At 37.5% G+C, this 20,645-nt stretch overlaps 3 protein-coding genes across 3 annotated transcripts; 2 read left to right on the top strand and 1 right to left on the bottom strand.

The window, feature by feature from the left end:
- Nucleotides 1-77: 77 nt before the first annotated feature.
- Nucleotides 78-3,814, bottom strand: LOC105957838 (damage-control phosphatase At2g17340). The gene is made up of 12 exons (XM_012981812.2): nucleotides 3,654-3,814; nucleotides 3,488-3,553; nucleotides 3,324-3,390; nucleotides 3,174-3,242; nucleotides 2,673-2,813; nucleotides 1,961-2,089; nucleotides 1,780-1,866; nucleotides 1,081-1,155; nucleotides 931-1,008; nucleotides 740-817; nucleotides 517-579; nucleotides 78-406 (listed from the first exon to the last, which is right to left on the bottom strand). The coding sequence occupies exons 1-12, from the start codon at nucleotides 3,812-3,814 to the stop codon at nucleotides 302-304; spliced, it is 1,119 nt and encodes a 372-aa protein (XP_012837266.2). The 3' UTR covers nucleotides 78-301.
- A 195-nt stretch (nucleotides 3,815-4,009) lies between these two features.
- ERS (glutamate tRNA synthetase) lies at nucleotides 4,010-9,306 on the top strand. The gene is made up of 12 exons (XM_012981811.2): nucleotides 4,010-4,584; nucleotides 4,680-4,801; nucleotides 5,121-5,303; nucleotides 6,772-6,890; nucleotides 6,979-7,027; nucleotides 7,166-7,267; nucleotides 7,433-7,535; nucleotides 7,639-7,702; nucleotides 7,834-7,948; nucleotides 8,154-8,254; nucleotides 8,672-8,828; nucleotides 8,927-9,306. The coding sequence occupies exons 1-12, from the start codon at nucleotides 4,254-4,256 to the stop codon at nucleotides 9,173-9,175; spliced, it is 1,695 nt and encodes a 564-aa protein (XP_012837265.2). The 5' UTR covers nucleotides 4,010-4,253; the 3' UTR covers nucleotides 9,176-9,306.
- A 6,377-nt stretch (nucleotides 9,307-15,683) lies between these two features.
- Nucleotides 15,684-19,046, top strand: LOC105958713 (uncharacterized). Its single transcript, XM_012982718.2, has one exon. The coding sequence runs from the start codon at nucleotides 15,684-15,686 to the stop codon at nucleotides 19,044-19,046; it is 3,363 nt and encodes a 1,120-aa protein (XP_012838172.2).
- Nucleotides 19,047-20,645: the final 1,599 nt, after the last annotated feature.

Below are 20,645 nucleotides of genomic sequence, written 5' to 3'. Positions count from 1 at the left end.
GTTTTAAACGATTTTGGTTGACTACAAAGAAATATATTTTGTGAAACGTAACTTCAATGCGATTATATTTAGGCTGATTTTTCACACACAAAAGTTATATAGATTTATTTGGAATGTTGACAGTAGGATGCGAGAAAGATAGCACAATGAAGCATTCTGGTAATGCATATAACAATGAGTTGACATATTCCAGGAAAAAAAAGAAATAGAATGACCAGTACAACAATGTCAAAAATATGTTGTATTTCTACGGCTGAGAACAACAGTAAGAGTGGCTGGCTGTGTTCATTCGATTCAACATTTAGTTGGACTGACGAATATGTTGATAATCCAAAAACTCATCGTACTTTATCACGCAATCATACAGCCGTCCTCCAAGAAACTGTGCAACCTCTTGGTGCTTCACCTGAATTACCAGAAACAAATATATATGAGGGGAAGTAATTAATAATAATCTACGCGAGGGAAAAGTAATAACTGTCAGCAATAATTACAAGATTAGATCTGGCTAATTACCATGGCAATCTTCAAGGAATCGCATTTAAACTGCGCATAAAGGTTAGTCTCTAATCCGCGGCCCTGCCACAAAAAAAATTAAGAATGAATAACGGGTAATGAGGACATGCCACTATTATTATATCATTAAAAACGAACAACAAGCCAAGAAGATCAAATCCTAATTAGATAAAGATGTAAATGTATCTTCACACCATAATACAAGTGGACTATGAGCATTTACCATTCCTTCCAAAACCATGAGGTCTGTGTCACTTGCTAGGTATGAAAGTTCTTGTGATACTCTTGTAAGATCAATAACCTACGAGAAATAAAGAGAACAAAATCACATGACTAGAGAGTACAACCATAAAAACCCACAGAAAAGAAAAGTTGAAAAAATTAAATACTAAGAAATAGCATAGAGCTTCTTACCGGTAAATCGTTACCGGAATTTGCAATTAAAAGATTTGAAGTATCAACTCCCAGAAGCTTCCCGTTCTCATCTTTCAACTGTAAAAGTAGAAACCTTTAGATAAATTGAACCTAGAGTATACGTTACAACAGCATCAACTGCTATACTACCTTAGCTATTATCTCAATTAACTCTGTGTATGTTACATCATTGATAGACGGCAAGTCATTTGCTGCTAATACAACCTGCAAATATAGAAAACATCATGCTTAAAATAGGCTTAGCTTTAGACCAACCAGAATACATAAACCACAATGTTTGTTCAGAGGTGATTGCGAATTACCAAGAGAATTCATATCCCAAATCCAAACTATATTTTTACTTTCTACTAAGACAGACATTAATTCAGTAACAACCAAATCCTGTGTTATTTGTCATTTGACTCAACCCCCCCCCCCCCCCCCCCCCCCCCCCCCTCCAGTTGGCATTTACACTGGCAGGAAAGCAGGCGCTTTTCATAAAGTGAGTTTCTGATTGAATTTGTTAGCACATTGTGTGCATATGAAGTGATACCAAAAAATCTAAAGTGTTGGTAGTGCAGGCGCCGTCATTGTCTACTAGCTTCATTTTTTTCTATACCTCTGTGTGTGCATGTGTGTAAATCATAGACAGGCCCAACCAATCAGCATCAGAAAAAAAAAAGGCCACCCAAGCAGTTGGAAATCTAACCAATACAGAATCATTTAACTACATGTGAAGCAACAATAAGTCCCTTGCTACAGCAGTTTCCAATGAACACGCAATCCAATCAAGATAGAGTCTCTAATTGTTTATTTTGAAGTAAAACAAGTAAAGGATCCCAATTAGACCTGCACACCATGTCGGAGTAACTCCCTTGCAAATGGCAATATACCCAAAATGACATCCGCACCAGAATTATCTACAAAGATTACAGCCTGCGGCATAAACATTAAAAAAAAACTCATTACACGTGTCAATCCATTGGAGCAACTGATATAGAAAAACAAAGTCGTGGTTTCACAAACAAACCTTTTTCCATGATCTGCGGCCCCATTTTGAAATGAATTTGTCCAAATCATCAATAACCCAAGGTCGGGGGACAAGATTCTGACAGCTGGCTTGAAAGGACATACCATCCTTTGCAAATAACTCTGCAAGCTTCAAGAAGTACAGCGAAAATATTGTTTTAAGTACAGAGGATCTACCATCCTTTGCAAATAGTTGCAGGTCACGTATCTTTCAGGAGCAAGAATATGATGCATCCGCATGCAATACACCAGAATAGTAAAACAGTTCTCATATCTTTTTAAGTTTACAGTCTCATCATAGAAAGAAAGATTAGAAGATTGCATAAGTTTTAGAAACTTTCAGCTTCAATTGCAACAAATAAAAAGTAAAAGACACAAAAAAGACGAGGATAACTATCACTACAGGCAGAATTTGTAGCCAAAAAAAAATCCAGACATAATGTGCTGTATGCACCAAAAAAAAAAAAAAAAAAAAAGAAGCAGAGATTAGAGGAGCTCTTAAGCACCAGAAGAAAAAGCACTTCGAAAATGTGAAAACCCAGTCAGACGAGCAACAGAAATGCAAATGATTTGGTTATGAATTATGCTAGTTTGTTCAGAAAAGATGATGCTAAAGTAAATTATTTGAGTACTCCATATGAGAAACTAGAGTCACAGAATTAGTAAATGCAAATGACTGTGGGTTTTCACTTAATCAAAGAGATTCAATGTACCTGAGCTGAGCCAAGATCAAATATGTTACCAGCAAAGATCCCTCTAATCAAATTCTCAACACGTTCAGCTTCATCCTGAATAGCATCATTAAGACGCACAACATCCTCAAATAAAGATATCGCCTTGGCATTTTCTTCATCCTGTCACACAATCAAAACAATCACTTAGGCGTAAAACTATGCTCTTGTTTCTCCCCTTGCGAAAAATGATCAAACAAGAAAGGGAACAAGGGACTCAGAAGAACAATAAACTGATATAGATGTTACAGGCTTTTGTTCCATATGAGCTAAAATTTGGAGTTGTAGAGAAGGTGAACATACAGAAGAGAGGGAGAAAGCATTCTGGCTACTGCACCTCCCACAGCGATAAATTTGGATAGGTAGATAGACATAAAGATATATAAACACGGCATAACTTATTCTCAAATCTTAACATGGATGAAATTTCTTTGTGGTAATAATCTACTTATCCATCAAGGAGAGTTAGCCATATGTTCTTACCTTGACCTTTTTGAATATATCTCTGAACCCAACTTCTCTAAGAACTTGCTCACGAAGCTGGCAAAGAAGCTGAAGAAAAACAAAAACTGCTGAAAAATACAAAAGTGGAACTTATTTAAAAGCTCATTCTTGTGTAAGAGATTAGTGTACAATGCAATCAGGTGGGCCACCATGGCTCTCTGGATCTTTCTTCAAATCCTCCAATATTTCTGTATACCTGTGGCAGGTGAAGAAAGCAGTGAAGTAAAGCTTGGGACTATGAGGTGATAAAAATTAGCACCAATCCAGTAAAGCATTGATTGAGAACACAATACCTCTGAGCAAACTTTTCAGCTTTGGCGGGAGCATCGGAAACCGTATCATCGCTCTCAGCGCGCTTACTGCAGTGCAGTTGATGATTGACAAACAAAGAAATGATAATTATGAATTACTAGAGAAATGAGAATAACATTAGGAAAAAGAAAAAGAAAAAAAGAAAACCGGAAAGAGGGGATGGAATTGGAGAAGAGGTTGATCCAAGAGAGCTCAGTGGGGGTGGGCTTCTTCGGATTGTCGGATGGGAAACGGTACGGAATGGTTGAAGCCCTATAATTCGACTCCAACAACACTGGCAGCGAAACCATTTCTCCCGTGCTCTCCATGATTCTTCTTCTTCTTTACCTTCTTCTTCTTCTTCTTCGATCCAGATGCAGATGAATTGGACGATTCTTGGCTTCTTCTTTGGTTTAACGATCAGCGGACCGCAACTAAAGAGAAGGTCCCTTTTAAATGGCACTTTTCTTGTTCCTTTTTCCTTTTTTTTCCTTTCTACAATATTAATTATTATTACAATTTACATTTACGAGTCAGTAAAACTTGTATATGTACATTTAAAAGAAGTAAAACTTGTATTCATCAATCATCAATCATCAATCAACAAATAAAAGTCCAAATTCTACATTTGGTGAAAAAGTTGAAATGGGCTGAAACTCAGAATAGGCCCAAGCTATTTGTAACGAACGTAATCTACTAGCTAGTCGGCCATCTTCGAAAGCTATCCATATTTTCATTCGATAACCAGTGCTATTCCCTTTCCTCGAAATGGGTTGTCTAGTTGGGGCTCCAGCAATCCGGATTCGAGTAGTTCCCGAGGTGGCTCCACTTTTCCGGCGAAGAATATTCAGAAGCTTTAGAGTTTCAGCGTCATCTTCATCGCCGGCAGAGTCTATTCGAGTGCGCTTCGCGCCTTCTCCAACTGGGAATCTCCATGTTGGTGGCGCGCGTACTGCACTATTCAACTACTTGTTCGCCAGGTCTAAAGGCGGCAAATTTGTTCTCCGAATTGAAGACACCGACTTAGAGAGATCCACTAAGGAGTCCGAGGACGCTTTGCTTCGCGATCTTTCCTGGCTTGGTCTCGATTGGGATGAAGGTCAAACCTCCCTCCCTCCCTCCCTCCCTTATTTGACCTAGGTTATGGTGCTCAAATTTCTCAATGTTTAAGAGTTAGATTTTTTTGATTTACAGGTCCCGGTGTTGGTGGAAATTATGGCCCCTATCGGCAGTCTGAAAGAAATGCCCTTTATAAGCAGCATGCTGATAAACTCCTCCAAACTAGTCATGTTTATCGCTGTTTCTGCTCGAACGAGGTAATCATTGCCTCAACTTTTGTTTCTTGTCAATCTTGAAATTGTAAGGTCCTGGAATCCTGTAATTTTTTCAGGGAATTTGTAGATTTATTTTAGTGTTTTATTTATATGCCAAATTGAGAATCTCCTAGTCAGGTGCTGATTAAACTTTACTGTATTCCCCAAAAGTGATATACGTTACTCTTGAGACCTACCTCATAGCTGATCTATTGCAGACTGACCCCTCTGCATGCATTACAGCCTCTGGTCTCCATCCCTCATTTTATTTTATTTTTTTCATTTCTGCCGGTTTTGTTTTCTAATATTACTGTTCTAACAGGAGCTTGAAAAGATGAAGGAGATAGCAAAACTGAATCAACTGCCTCCTGTGTACACTGGCAAGTGGGCCAGCGCAACAGAGAGGGAAGTGCAAGAGGAGTTGGCAAAGGGGACTCCTTACACTTATAGATTTCGAGTTCCCAAGGCGGGAAGTTTGAAAATCGATGATCTCATTCGTGGTGAGGTATGAATTGGCTGATGTTCCAGTGTCTATTTTTTTTGTTTTATTTCTTGTCTAATCAGTTTCCCGTGGCATAAGATGACAAATCTTGACATTAACAAACTAAAGTGAATGACAGTATGTTCAGATCGAATTTGGAAGTATTTTAATCACGTGACTTATTATGCACTGGGAGGATGGGTTTTATCAGAACATCAGGGATTACTGAATAGTTACTAGGATGCTGCATGAGCTATCGCAGTAGATCATTTTGGTCCTTAGTTTGCAGATAAGCAATACATATTTTATCTGTGTTGCATAAGCTTGTGTTGACAACGGGTTTAATTGCAGGCAAACTATTAATTAGTAAAACAAGAAGCGTTAGTGGCTACAGATTGGCTAAAGTGTCTCCTTAGTAGGAGATAAGCATGCAGGTAATGAAGGAAAATGATATAGAATACTAATGTAGGACTAAGACAGCTGTTAATCTGGGGTAGGACATTTATCTTTTGCAGAGTTCGAGAAGTCATCTCAGCTCACAAACTGCCAAATACATCATGGATGTTCGTGCAATTGTGTGCGGTGAATTGTTAAAAGAACACCAAAAGTACCAAATATAGTCACTTGAGAAATTGATAATCAGCCTCATATTAAAATTTACCCCATCAAGCGGTGGCCCTCCCTCCTGGTACCATCTGATCACCTCAGACGTGCTCTCTGATAATGGATCAAATTGTACCAATATCAATCGATTTTGTTGTTTTATATTTCAGTAACTTAACTTATTGTTAATGTGAGTTCTGACATAAAAGGATACAAACTACTGATTGTAGAGTTGGGTGGATGAAAAAATTATGTTGGCACATAATTAGGTGATGGAAAAATTTTGCACGTAAGATTTTTACTTGTTATTGCAAAGGACATCAACGACTTCCAGTAAGTTGCACAAACACATACGTTAACACTTACATTAGTACATAGTATAGTTTGACATAGATAGAGCTTTCCAACTACAAGAGGAATCTTGCCAAAGTAACAAGAAGCATTATCGGATTAGTATCTCATAGTGAAGCTCTATTCTATACGGGATTATTAGTGCAAACCATACTCCCAAAGTTTGCATGAGTACGCTTTATATTAATGGTCCTGCTTGTGCGCATCCCAATAAGTTGATTAACCGAAAAGTAAAATGACCTAGATTTGTTCTTCTGCATTATTTTAACTTGCAATGCATCCTCCTATAATGAGGTCGGTAGCCTCAGTTATTATACTTTCAAAACAAAGAAATTTTATGCGTATCCAAAAAACTGTTTGTAATTTGGTCTTGCAAGTGTTAACATAAGCATGGAAATTTAGGAATACTTTTCATATTATGGTAATATGTTCATAGTCATCCTTTATAAGACTGTGTCTCAACTACTTGTCTGATACTTGTGACAGAGGTTTGGATTACTTTTATTCGGTAATAACTTTGCTTGATAGTGTCATGAAGGTAACTTGGAATTTAGACACACTTGGGGATTTTGTGATAATGAGAAGTAACGGACAACCTGTTTACAACTTTTGCGTAACTGTTGATGATGCCACCATGGCTATCTCACACGTTATAAGGTGAGTGTAGCATGCTGAGGCAAATGTTTTATACGTTTTTGTTCATAATTGTCGATAGCATTGGTTATAGCTGGACTTTGTATTTCAGAGCGGAGGAACACTTGCCAAATACTTTGAGGCAAGCTTTGATATATAAGGTACCGCTGGAATCTGTTTATTTTCTGTTTCCTCTTTTCCTTGTGCTATGGAGTTGAGTTGTTTCTTATTTACTCTCCAAGCTGTATCTGGCATTTGGATGAAACTAACAAAGAGATAAATATTTTACCTGAAACCAGGCTCTGGAGTTCCCAATGCCTAAATTTGCACATGTTTCTTTGATTCTTGCACCTGATAGGAGCAAACTCTCAAAACGGCATGGGGCAACTTCTGTGGGTCAGGTAATACCAGTATAGCACCCCCCCCCCCCCCTCAATGCAATTTCACAAGTCTTATGTCATCAAGAATCTATTAACTGTGGATTTAAAAAAATAAAAAAATAGTTGATTTTCCCTTCACTTTTTTTCTTAGCTAACATATTTCTTATTGAAACTTCCCATTGACAGTTCAAAGAGATGGGTCTTCTGCCTGAAGGAATGGTGAACTATCTTGCATTATTGGGTTGGGGAGATGGTACTGAGAATGAGTTTTTCACCCTCGATCAACTTGGTTAGTCAGTCCTTTACGGAAATATTTGTGTATGTGATAATTCATGCTGTATAACATGGATTATGTCATTATTGTTGGTTGAAGCTTCTGACATGATTTGCAGTTGATAAGTTCACAATTGAGCGTGTTAATAAAAGTGGAGCTATTTTTGATTCTACCAAGTTAAGGTAATTGTCGAATTTTATTGAAGGTCTAGCGAGCAGTTTGTTATATCTTGTTCTTTTTCTTGCAAACGATTGTTAGTCATAATGGATTATTGTTTCTCTTCTCCTCAAATATATTTTTCTAATAATGTAAGGTGGATGAACGGTCAACATTTGAGATCACTGCCATCAGTAAAACTAACCGAACTTATTGGGGAGCGCTGGAAGAGCACTGGCATGGTCGCAGAATCAAAGGGGAGTTTTGTAGAAGTATGGCTTTCTCTTGCATCTAATTTTATACTTGTGAATTATGGAATCATTAACAGCCAATTGGAGCTGTCTTGGCGTTCCTTTAATCATGACTCATAAGATATTGGAGGCAATGAATCATTAAAAAATCATGATATTGTCTTTTTATTGCATATCTTGATTGTAGTAATGATAGTTACAATGCCTAGTCAATTCATATGGCCAGGAAGCTGTCCAGCTGCTGAAGGATGGGATTGACTTGATAACAGATGCTGATAATGCTCTTTCAAGCCTACTGTCATATCCTTTATATTCGACACTTTCTAGGTATTGAAACCCATCGGTGTGTGATTATTTGATTTTACTTTTTTTGATTTACTATCATTCTTCTATTACCGTAATTAATTTTAAAGTTTTTTCCTGGTCCGAGAAGTTTAATATGAATGTGCTTTTACCGTAATAAGATCCTACGTGTTATATGTTTAAAAAATATAACATAAAAAAAACCCTATAAGTTGAGAAAATGGTCAAGTAATTATTCATGCCAAATGATGCAGCAGCACATTGCTTCAGGCAAATATTTGATAGACTAATAAATGATGATTTGATTGGTTAAATGGTTTGGTTGCACTTGAGAAAGCATGCAATGTAGCACGTAATGAAATCAAGTCTATATTATATTATTACCGAGTGTGATAGAAGAGACAAGTTAATAATTATTGAAATTTTGTTGATTGATTGCAGTCCTGAAGGTAAACCTGTATTAGAAGATAAGCTGTCGGAAGTTGCTGCGAGTTTATTATCTGCCTATGACAGTGGTGAATTTACTAATGCACTTGAAGAAGGTAGTTCTGGTTGGCAGAAGTGGGTCAAGAACTTTGGCAAAGCGCTGAAACGCAAGGTTAGTTAGTTACTATTCGCCTTTGGGAAGAAAGATTAAATATATGCACGGTAGTTGGTTTTTTTGTTCATTTAATAATAATAATAGTGAAAATCCAGGGAAAATCTCTGTTCATGCCCCTACGAGTATTGCTGACAGGAAAGCTCCATGGTCCTGATATGGGAGCAGGTTTGCTTCTTGTCTACAAAGCTGGAATATGTGGTGAGGTGGCACCGGCATCCCATTCGGGTTTTGTGACACTAGATGAGAGATTCAATATTCTTCGACAAGTTGATTGGGACTCACTCAACAAAAATGATGATGATAATCCAGCTAATGTGAAGCCAGCTACTGCGCATGTTTGTTGATTAACTACATTTTTGGATCAGATCTATCTGAATTATTTATGTTAAACATGATTGATGAGATAATATTAACTTGTAATCATTTCAAATGAATTCTTTGGTCAATTTTGTTTATTGAGAGATTGTTATGGAAATTTTTGGCGCACACCAATAATAATACATGTCTATACTTGGACTAAAGTGATGATGAATGAATATTAACAAATGGAGTAAATATATATTGATTTTTTGTGATTTTTGTTGATTATTCAAAAAATTATTTCTCTAATTTTTAGATGAACTATTTCTTGACTACTTATGAATAAAAATAGGCGTCGGTTACATGCAAGCCCATTTTTTTATTAGTTCAAGACCTCCAATATAAAAATACTAATTTACCCTTAATGAAATTTAAAATCAAATAAAAAACACAAAACGTTAAAAAATAAAAAAAAATTATTTTATTTATGCAAGACCAAATAAAATACATTTATCCAGAAATCTCTCTTCCTTATTTCACGACTTAAAAATCTCCTTCTTCTTCTTCTTCTTCATCTTCTTCTTCACAAATCCACCAAGAAATTCTACACCCAAAATTATCAAACACATACCAAACATTCACGATGTAACCAGAAAACAATGATATGGTGGTTTACGAGGGTGGAGAACACAATGAAGTATATATTAACCGTTTATTTTTGCTTTTTGGTCGTTTTTTTGTTGGAAAAAAAATTCGACGATACAAAAAATCGGTCTGCAAATACCGATTTTTGTTACTAAAGTCGATAACCACATCCCGATTATTTTAATAAAAATCGGTACTTAAAAACCGATTTTTGTAGTAAAAATCGGCAAGGCAACACCGATTTGTTTTTGTATTATCAGTATTGTCATGCCAATTTGTACTACAAAAATCGGTTTTTAAATACCGATTTTATTATCTGTGTTTTTTTAAGACTGTTTTTTCATACTTTCGCGCATCAACCTAGGGGAATGATGGAAGATTATTCAAATGAATTATCTAACGAATAAATATTTGAGACACGGAAAGCTCTATTCGATTGGGTTAAAGGAGTGGTAGACGCAACCGAATGGTGATAAACATTTTCGTTTCAAATATTTAAAAAATATCAATTAACCAAATACAATGTATTATTTAAAAATCCAAACAATATCGGTTTCCGAAAACCGATTTTGTACTCAATAATCGACATTAAAACGCCGATTTTGACTTGTAAAGTCGACGTTGTGTCGCCGATTTGGTTAACAAAAATCGGCATTATAACGTGGATTTTCGTGTACAAAATCGGTCTGAATAAACCGATTTGGGAAACCAACGAAAAAAAAACTAATTACAATCTCAATTTTTTTTCCAAAATCGGCCAAATCATTGCAGCTCAACAATAAATAAGCATAAATTAATGTTCATTCATACATATTTATCAAGAATCGATGTTCAATTAATGTTTCTGAATTTACAAATAAAAATTTAATAAAAAGGACATCAATACTCGATTAATGTTTTCGAATTTACAAACAAAAGTCTAGTAAAAATGACTTACTTGTTGGTGGTGGTGCGGTGGTGGTAATGGTCCGGTGGGTGGGTCGCTGGTCATCGCCATGCGGTGGAAGTCTCGCTGGTCAGCGTCGCAGCGGTCTAGCGGCGGCAGTCATAATATTTTCCTTTTGTTTTTATTTTTTTATTTTTTGATTTTTGGTCTTGAATAAATTAAAAATAGGATTTATTTGTATTTGAGTATTATTTGTGGATAAGGGTATATTTGTCATCTTTGGTCTTGATGTAATAAAATTAGATTAATTTACGGGCTTGAACTAATAAACTCTTTTATGTGGTTTGAACTAATAAAAAAATGGGTTTGCATATAACCGCCACCATAAAACTATTCTATACTATGTTTCAACATTTTTTGAATAAAATAAAAAGTGTGCTAAATAGTATATGACTTTTGACTTTTGTAATTTTGATTAACTATTTTTTAGATAAACTATTTCTTGACTACTTATGAGTAAACTTTTTCTATTAAAAAAGTAGAATAACAATTTTTATATAAACTATTACTTGACTACTTATAAATAAACTGTGTCTATACCATATAGGACATATTACAAATAAGCCCGTCAATGGGTACTTATTCATACAAAAATTCAGATAAAAATCTCCTTTACCAATAAGTCCACACATGGTCAAGATTTTTGTAAACTAAAATAACCCCTCATACTTTAATATGCTCCAATTTCATTCTTAACTTAATTTAACTTCAATTTGACCCCAAATTTCACAAATTATTCAATTTTGACACAAAACTTTTTTTTTCAAAACTTTTTTTTTCAAAGCCTTTTTTTTTTCCGCCGGATTCCGGCGTTGACTTTTTTAATTCTTTTTTTCTTTCTTTTTTTCTGTTTTTCCATTTAAACAGCAATATTGCTGTGATTGACAGTAATATTAACTATATTACTGTTAAACACAGTAAAATTAACTACACTATAGTTTAACACAATAATATTGCTATATTAACCTCTAACACATTAATATTAACACAAGAAAACTCATTATTATTGTGTAATAAAGTAATATTACTATGTTGACAGTTCAACAAATGTAAACATAATATAAAAAACCAAAAGAATTAATATTACTGTGAGTGACAGTAATATTACTATAGCAACAGTAATATTACTATAGCAACAGTAATATTACAATAATAAACAGTAATATTTTTACGTTACTCTGTGAATAACTCAAACAAACAAAAAATCCAAATAAAATAATAATATTGATGTGGTTGACAACAATATTACTATAACAACAGTAATATTATTGTGTTTTACAGTAATATTACAATAATAGACAGTAATATTAATACGTTACTCCGTGAATAACTCAAACAAAACAAACCCCAAAAAAATAATAATATTGATGCTGTTGACAGTAATATTATTGTGTTTACAATTATTTTACTGTCAACGACAGTAATATAATTACGTTGACTTGTCAACAAATCAAAAAATGATAAAACAAAATAATAATAAATAAAAAATAATAATATTGCATTAATTTACTGTCAACGGCAGCACAATTACATAAATGTAATGTCAACGACAGTACAATTACCTTAATTAACTATCATTGACAGTATAATTACGTTAATTTACTGTCAGTGACAGCACAATTACGGTCAACGTTTAGCGGCCGACGTGGAAAAACAAAACAAACCAAAAAAAAAAAATTAAAAAAACACTAAAAAAAGTCAACACCAGAGACCGCCGGAAACCGGCGAAAAAATCCGGAAGAAAAGAAAAGAAAAAAAAAAGAAGAAAGCAAAAAAAAAAAAAAATCAACGCCGGAAACCAGCGAAAAAATCCGGAAGAAAGAAAAAAAAAGTTGAAAAGTCCACGCCGTCCGGCGGCAAAAAAAAAAATTTTGGGTCAAAATTGAGTAATTTGTGAAATTTGGGGTCAAATTGAGATTAAATTAAGTTAAGGATGAAATTGGAGCATATTAAATTATGATAAAAAAAAAAGTCAAAATTGAATTTTTGTGGTCAAAATTGGATTTTTGTGGACAAAATTGATAAATTGGGATTACAATTAAGAATTGGGTAGAAATGGTTGAGGGAATGTTTCCTTTAGTTATAATCTTATATATAAAAGAAAGAAACGGTAGGACAACTCAAGAAACCCTAATGTCATATTTGTAATTTTTTCTTATATATAAAAGAACGAAACGCTAGGGCAACCCTAAGAAATCCTAATGTCATATTTGTAATTTTTTTTATTATTTTCGTTTTTTATCAAATTTATCTCCTAAATATTATTTTAGATTTTTATCTACAAAATATTAAACGGTAGGGCAACTCAAGAAACCCTAATGTCATATTTGTAATTTTTTTTATTATTTTCGTTTTTTTATCAAATTTATCTCCTAAATATTATTTTAGATTTTTATCTACAAAATATTATTTTTGATTTAAATTTTTATCTCATAAATATTATTTTTGATTTGTATCAATTTGTTACCTCCTAAACATTATTTTAATTATTATTTTCGAATTTTATCAAATTTATATCTCCTAAATATAGTTTAAATATTATTTTGATTTTTAGCAGATTTTTATACTTTAAATATTATTTTCGATTTTTATCAAATCTTTTTCTCCTAAATATTATTTTAAATATTATTTTCGAATTTTATCAAATTTATATCTCCTAAATATTATTTTAAATATTTTTTTCGAGTTTTATAAAAAAATTATCTCCTAAATATTATTTTTTCAATTTTTATCAAATTTTTGTATCATAAATATTATTTTTGATTTTGATAATATTTTTATCTCCTAAATATTATTTTAACTAATATTTTTGATTTTTATCATATTTTAATCTCCTAAATATTATTTTAATTATTATTTTTGTATTTTATCAACTTTTATCTCATTAACATTATTTTAAATATTATTTTTGATTTTTACCAAATTTTTATCTGTTGAATATTAATTTAAATATTATTTTCGATTTTTATCAAATTTTTATTTTCGATTTTCATCAAATTTTTATCTTCTAAATATTATTTTCAATTTTTATCTCCTAAATATTATTTTCAATTTTTATCAATTTTTTATGCCTGAACTTGCCAAATCACTCCTATTTTCAGCCATAGATATCTCTAATGCACAAACAATTAAATCTCATAAATATTATTTTATCTCCTAATTTTCAGCCATAAACATCTGAACACTAAATATTATTTTTTGATGATAAAATACTAATTATCGTATTCCCAAAGATGGACGATTCCCAAAGACTTCCCTTAAGATTCTTAACACTTTTAACTTCTCTCATCTACTTCAACACGTTTGTGTTTGCTCTTCTTATTTATATCCATCTCGATCTACAACATTGAATTTTATTTCTTCATCCTACCTAAGGCTTCTTCTTTTGGTAACCCGACTTTAGAATTTTTTTTCTTATTTTCTTCTTCATCCTATTGAGTGTGTGGTAATTAGTTTGCATCTTTTTCCATCATGGCTTATAGGTAATTTATTTTTGTTAAATTATATGTTTCGTTAATTTATACCAAAGATTTCAAATTTTGTGTATAACAATTATTTCCTTTTTGATGTTATTGGACATGTTATAGAAAGGGATGATTGGAGAGAACTAAGCAAAAATGGGCGGAACCACAAGCTATTGGAAGTCGGCCTTCAAGACATATTGTTTGTATGGATATTTAATTTATTGTTTATATTTATTTTTGTTTCTAAATTTTCCAATATAATTGTTAATTTCAGTGACAAAACAAGACCAAAACGAGGCAGTGAAGAAGGGCTTAATTACGATGCAAGATGTATAGATGGCCTTTTACGTGTCGATAGTTTAGTTTTGATTAGGTTAAGTAAGTTATTAAATCTAATTACTTTTAAACTCAACATGAAATACATAGTTGATGATTTTATTTTTGGTTCAATTTTTCAATCTAATGGTATTAGTTGATTCAATTTATTTAGAAAATTATTCAACAGTAAAATTATTTGTTTTTTTTTTTGTTTTTGTTTTGTGTAGTATACTTAGTAATGTTCCACTAATGAATTATTAATGAATGATTATTATAATAATATTTTGATCATACGATACATCAAACGTTTGTTTATATTCTTACAATATCAAAACAATGTAATTTGTTGCCCCGTGCATCGCACGGGGACAATTACTAGTAAATATTAAAGGGATAGACTTATTGGTGAAAGAAATATGTCCCCTAAACCTAGAATAATAAACATTCTTGGTTGGGGACTTTTGCATAAAAACCCCTAGTATATATTTGATTGTTAAAAAATATTAATTTTTGGGACATTTCAACTAGTTTAGGAAAGAAATGTGTTATCGTATACAATATTTTTTGACTTTGCTTGACTATTCAAAACATTAGATTAACAATTAACAAATAAACATAAGCCCATTAAGGCAAGCCCAACATGATAGGCCCACAACGAAGAACTCATGACGACTTAGCTCGGTATTATGAGCGAGGTCGCCGTATGGCGCGAACCTCGGAACCACGTGGGAGTACCTTAACTCGCCAGCCCAATACCAAAACGGGGTAGGGCGAGCCCAGGGTAATACAGGCCCAAGATATATGACTTGGGGGAAAAGAGAAACCCTAAAAAAGGAAAGCCTTGGAGGCCAAGCTTTCCTCATCTATAAATAAGAGAATCAACACACACACACACAAGAATATGCACTCATTTTACTATTACATTATATACACATCTCTCCCTTTATTTCGATCACTGACTTGATCGTCGGAGCTTTTCCGCCGGGAACCCCCCCCCCGGCGTTGCAGGTCAGTCCACCGGAGTACGGACGAAGCTAGCTTGAGGAAGACGAAGACCTACGGACCAAATCAAGTGGCGCCGTCTGTGGGAAATCGCTTGAAGTTTTGGGAAAACAGCTTCCGGGAAAAATCAGATCTACCCCCGGAAGTCCAGATCTGAGCTAAGAACGTGGAGAAAAAATGGAAGGAGAAGACACGGTTACCCGAAACCTACAGAAGGAGCTGGAGGCAGCAGCTCACGATACACCTGGCGTTGATCCGCCGCCTGCCTCGAGGGAGAAGTCCGGGTGCAGCCTGCTCACGCCCGAGAAAGAGAGACGAGTCCCTCTCTTTTCAGGAAGCCCTTCTTTTGAATTTCAGAGCGCTGGAGCTGCTTCGAAAAGACCGGCTACAGCACCGGCTCCACCCCCTGATGAGCGCACGTACACCCGAGATGAAGTAGAAGTCATGATCACCACGGCCATCCGCAATTACGCCCAATCCTTACCTCAGGATAACCGACCCAAAAGGGACCTGAGACGCTCTCCGAACGAGGGGCGAACTGATGATGAAGGCGACAGTTATTCGGAAAATCGAGGAGGCGACAGTCATGGAGTCAGGACCGAAGTAGACAGCCTGAGACGTGATATGAACGAATTAAAGGCCTTACGGAACAGGTCAATGCGAGATCTCGTGGGATCTAGCCCTTTCGCAAAACACCTCGATGACGACCCCATACCCGCTAGCTACCGACCCATTTCGTTCGAGTACAATGGCACATCGGATCCCGCCGAACACCTAAGCCGTTTCAACAATACGACATCACTTCATCAGCTCACGGAAGGGGTGAGATGTCGTGCCTTCGCCACCACCCTAGCCGGGCCTGCGCAGGCCTGGTTCGGTTTGTTGCCTTCCGGGAGCATGCAATCTTTCGAACAATTTGCTAAGGCCTTCATGAACCAGTTCGCCAGCTCGAAAAAGTGCAAGAAAACCTCCCTATCGTTGTTCAGCATCCGCCAGAAGGAGAAGGAAAGCCTCAGGAGTTACATCAAACGGTTTACCTCGGCCACCCTGGAAGTCCCGACTACCAGTGACGAGGTGCTCATGGCGGCCCTTTCACAAGGGTTGAGAGATGATGAATTTTTCCGAGCTCTAGCGCTGGAGCCATCACCTGATTTCGATAACTTATTAGAAAGGGCATCTAGGTTCATTAACTTAGAAGAAGCCCGCCAACAGAAAGTGGAGGAATCTCACCAAGCCACAAACGTACGGGTCAGCGAAGTAAAGAGAGGCAAGGAGCCCATGTTACCTCGCAGGGATGCCAATATTCCTAGTCGGAGTATTGTCCCGGATGCTAAGGGATCTCGGTTCCAATCATACCAGCCCCTTACAGCTCCTCTATCCCAGGTGCTATACGCGATCGAGAAGAGAGCCGATCTGCGGTGGCCTCGAACTGCTCGCGGAGCCCCCCGTCGAGATCCGACATTGGGTACTTTCTGCCGTTTTCATAACGAATACGGACATACGACCGACGACTGCGCACATCTGAAAGACGAAGTGGAACGTCTCATCAGGGATAACAAGATTGGGGATTTTGTGAAGATAGATTCACCTCGGGGGCAAAAACGTGAAGCCCAGTTCGGGAACCCGCCACGAGCACCGCCCCCACCGCCAGCGCCGAAAAGAGGGTACATTCAGATGATTTCAGGAGGTCCTACAGGAGGAGATACTCACCGGGCTAGGAGACGTCATCTCGGTAGCCTAAAAAATAATCATGAAGTTTGCCAAATTTCTACACCGAAGTATCGTCACTATCCCACTATCTCGTTCAGTCCTGAAGATGAAACAGACCTAGATGATTTTCACTGTGACCCTCTCCTCATCACGATTAACGTGGGAGGATACGATGTCGCTCGCGCCTTCGTTGACCCCGGAAGTTCGGTGGACGTCATATCTTACGAGTGTTTCCTACAAATGGAGCTTGACCTCCCGGTTTTTCCCGTCACCACAGCGATATTTGGGTTCACAGGAGGGTCCCTGACGCCGATTGGACAAGTTAAAATCCCCGTCACTATAGGAACTCCACCTCGAACACGCACTCAAACTGTCAATTTTGTCATCGTTGAGGGGTCGCCGACCTCGTATAACATCGTGATAGGACGACCAATGTTACATACCTTTCGGGCGGTCCCTTCGACCATTCATCAAAAGCTTAAGTTCCCGGTTGATGGGATGGTAGGAGAGGTCAGAGGCGACCAAGCCCAATCGAGATCGTGTTATGTCGAAATGGTTAAGATAGCAGAGAAGGGCCGACGCGATACCCTCACCAAAGAAGACTTGGGAGACGAGAAGCGCCCCCGAGTTGATCCAGAGGATAAAGTTAATCATGTACAACCCATGGACGAATTGATGACAATCGACCTCGTCCCTGGGATGATGAAACAAACCCGGATAAGTAAGGATTTAGAACCACCTCTTCGGGATGAGTTGATAGCGTTATTGCGGTCTAATGAAGATATTTTTGCTTGGCAACCAAGTGATTTGACCGGTATATCACCGCGAACTGCTGTACACAGGCTTAATTTACGACCCGAGTGCAGGCCCGTCAAGCAAAAACGGCGACACTTCGGTACCGAAAAAGACGAAATCATACAGAAGGAAGTTCAACGACTTCTGGAAATCGGACACATCCGGGAAATTCAGTTCCCTACATGGCTGTCCAATGCGGTGTTAGTACAGAAAGCTAATGGCCAATGGCGAATGTGTATCGATTTCAGGGACTTAAATAAGGCTTGCCCGAAAGACGATTATCCTTTACCTCGCATAGATCAGCTTGTAGATGCCACTGCTGGATGCGAGCTACTTAGTATGATGGATGCCTCGCAAGGATACCACCAAATTCCGCTAGACGAAAAGGACCAGCCAGCAGTAAGTTTTGTCACCGCCACGGGGACTTACTGTTACGTGGTGATGCCTTTCGGCCTGAAAAATGCGGGAGCCACGTATCAGCGATTAATGGATAGTATGTTTCGGGCCCAACTCGGACGCAACATTGAAGTTTATGTTGATGACATGTTAGTTAAAAGCAAGAGGCGCTCTACGCATCTCGCAGACCTAGCTGAGACCTTTGCAACTCTTCGTTTATATGGAATGAAGTTGAACCCTGCTAAGTGTGCATTCGCAGTACAAGCTGGAAAGTTCCTGGGATACAATGTTAATCGGGAAGGCATCAAGGTAAACCAAGATAAAGTGGAGGCCGTACTTCAGATGACACCTCATCGCTCCATCAAGGAAGTCCAATCCTTGGCAGGAAAAGTTGTAGCCCTAGCTCGGTTTATATCGCGAATGGCTGATAAGAGCCTGCCTTTCTTCAAAGTACTAAGGAAAACAGCTCAGTTCGAATGGACCACCGAATGCCAGCTCGCATTCGAAGCATTAAAACGATCTCTCACTTGCTTGCCGATTCTTAGCACCCCTGAAAAGGGCGAAACCCTGTTTGTATACTTGTCAGTGGGCGATGAGTCCATCAGTTCGGTGTTGTTTAAGGAAGTTAATAATCAATAAAGGCCGATCTACTATACTAGTAAGATCCTCACTACGTCGGAAAGCCGATATTCTGAAGTCGAGAAAATAGCGTACGCACTGGTCCTCACTACGCGACGACTCCGGCCTTATTTCCTGTCGCATACCATGGTGATTCGCACAAGCTTACCCCTTCGGCAGACCCTAGGTCAACCTACCGCGTCAGGGCGAATTGTTAAATGGGCCATCGAGCTGGGACAATACGAGATCCAATATCAACCCCGTACCTCGGTCAAAGGACAAGCGTTAGCGGATTTCATCCGAGAAACCACCAGGATACCCATCGAAAAAGAGTGGAAAATTTACGTGGATGGCTCATCTACAACCTCGGGAGCGGGGGCAGGGATAATAGTTATTGATCCCACTGGAACGGAAGTCGAGTTTGCCGTTAGGTTACCTCGAGTTTCCAATAATGAAGCAGAGTATGAAGCCTTTATCCGAGGTATGGAGATCGCCCAAGAGCTCGGAGCGCGCGTGGTGCGAATATACTCCGACTCTCAATTGGTAATACATCAACTCGAAGGGGACTACGAAATAAAAAACGATAGAATGAAGAGTTATGTAAATAAAGCCCGAGCTATGCAAGAAACTTTTGAAGTCTGTACCATGCATCAAATTCCGAGAAACGACAACCAGCGAGCTGACTTCCTCGCTAAAGTTGGGTCGTCAGTCGTTGACTGCATTGAAAGAAAGATCACTATCCTTATTGCCGCCACCCCAACACCGGGGATAATGACAATAGACGAAGAGCCAGATTGGAGAACACCCTTGTTCAAATACTTCAGAGGAGAGCGAGCTGGCACCAAGAGAGAACAGCACCGTTTGGCATATAAGGCAAGGCACTTTTACGTACGGCATGGGACATTATATAAAAGAAACTTCACCACAGTAGATGCAAGGTGTTTGGGAAAGCAGGAGGTAAAGCATGTTCTGGATGAAGTGCATCGAGGTGGTTGTGGCGAGCATGGAGGAGCTCGGGCCCTCCTGCAGAAACTACACCGGGCCGGATATTACTGGCCTGGCATGAAGAAGGACACGTACCGATATGTTCAACACTGCATACAATGCCAAAAATATGCCTCGCTCATCCACAAGCCGGGGGAGGAAATGACCATCATGAGTGCTCCATGCCCTTTCGCCCAATGGGGAATCGACCTGGTGGGGCCATTCCCTCAAACCACGGGTCGAAAAAAGTTCATCATTGTCGCGGTAGACTACTTTACCAAGTGGGTTGAAGCTGAAGCCTTATCGAAAATCTCAGAAGACGAGGTCATGCACTTCATTTGGAAAAATATCTGCTGTCGGTTTGGCCTACCTAGAAGCCTTGTATCGGACAACGGCACTCAGTTCAACGGCAAGAAAATTCGAGCGTGGTGCGAAGAGATGAAAATTGCACAAAAATTCGTAGCAGTAGCGCACCCCCAGGCCAATGGACAAGTGGAGTCCGTAAACCGGACCATTGTCAATGGGTTGAAAAAAAGGTTAGACGAGCTGGGTGGAAGTTGGGTAGACGAGTTGCCCTCCGTCCTATGGTCTTACCGGACCACATCCAAAGCAGCTACTGGCGAAACACCGTTCCGG

The sequence above is a fragment of the Erythranthe guttata genome, chromosome 2 (assembly GCF_056151865.1).
Source record: "Erythranthe guttata isolate IM_541 chromosome 2, IM_541, whole genome shotgun sequence".
Taxonomy (NCBI): Eukaryota; Viridiplantae; Streptophyta; class Magnoliopsida; order Lamiales; family Phrymaceae; genus Erythranthe; species Erythranthe guttata.
The sequence above is the reverse complement of the archived record's forward strand: the minus strand, read 5'-3'. Positions and strand labels throughout refer to the sequence as shown.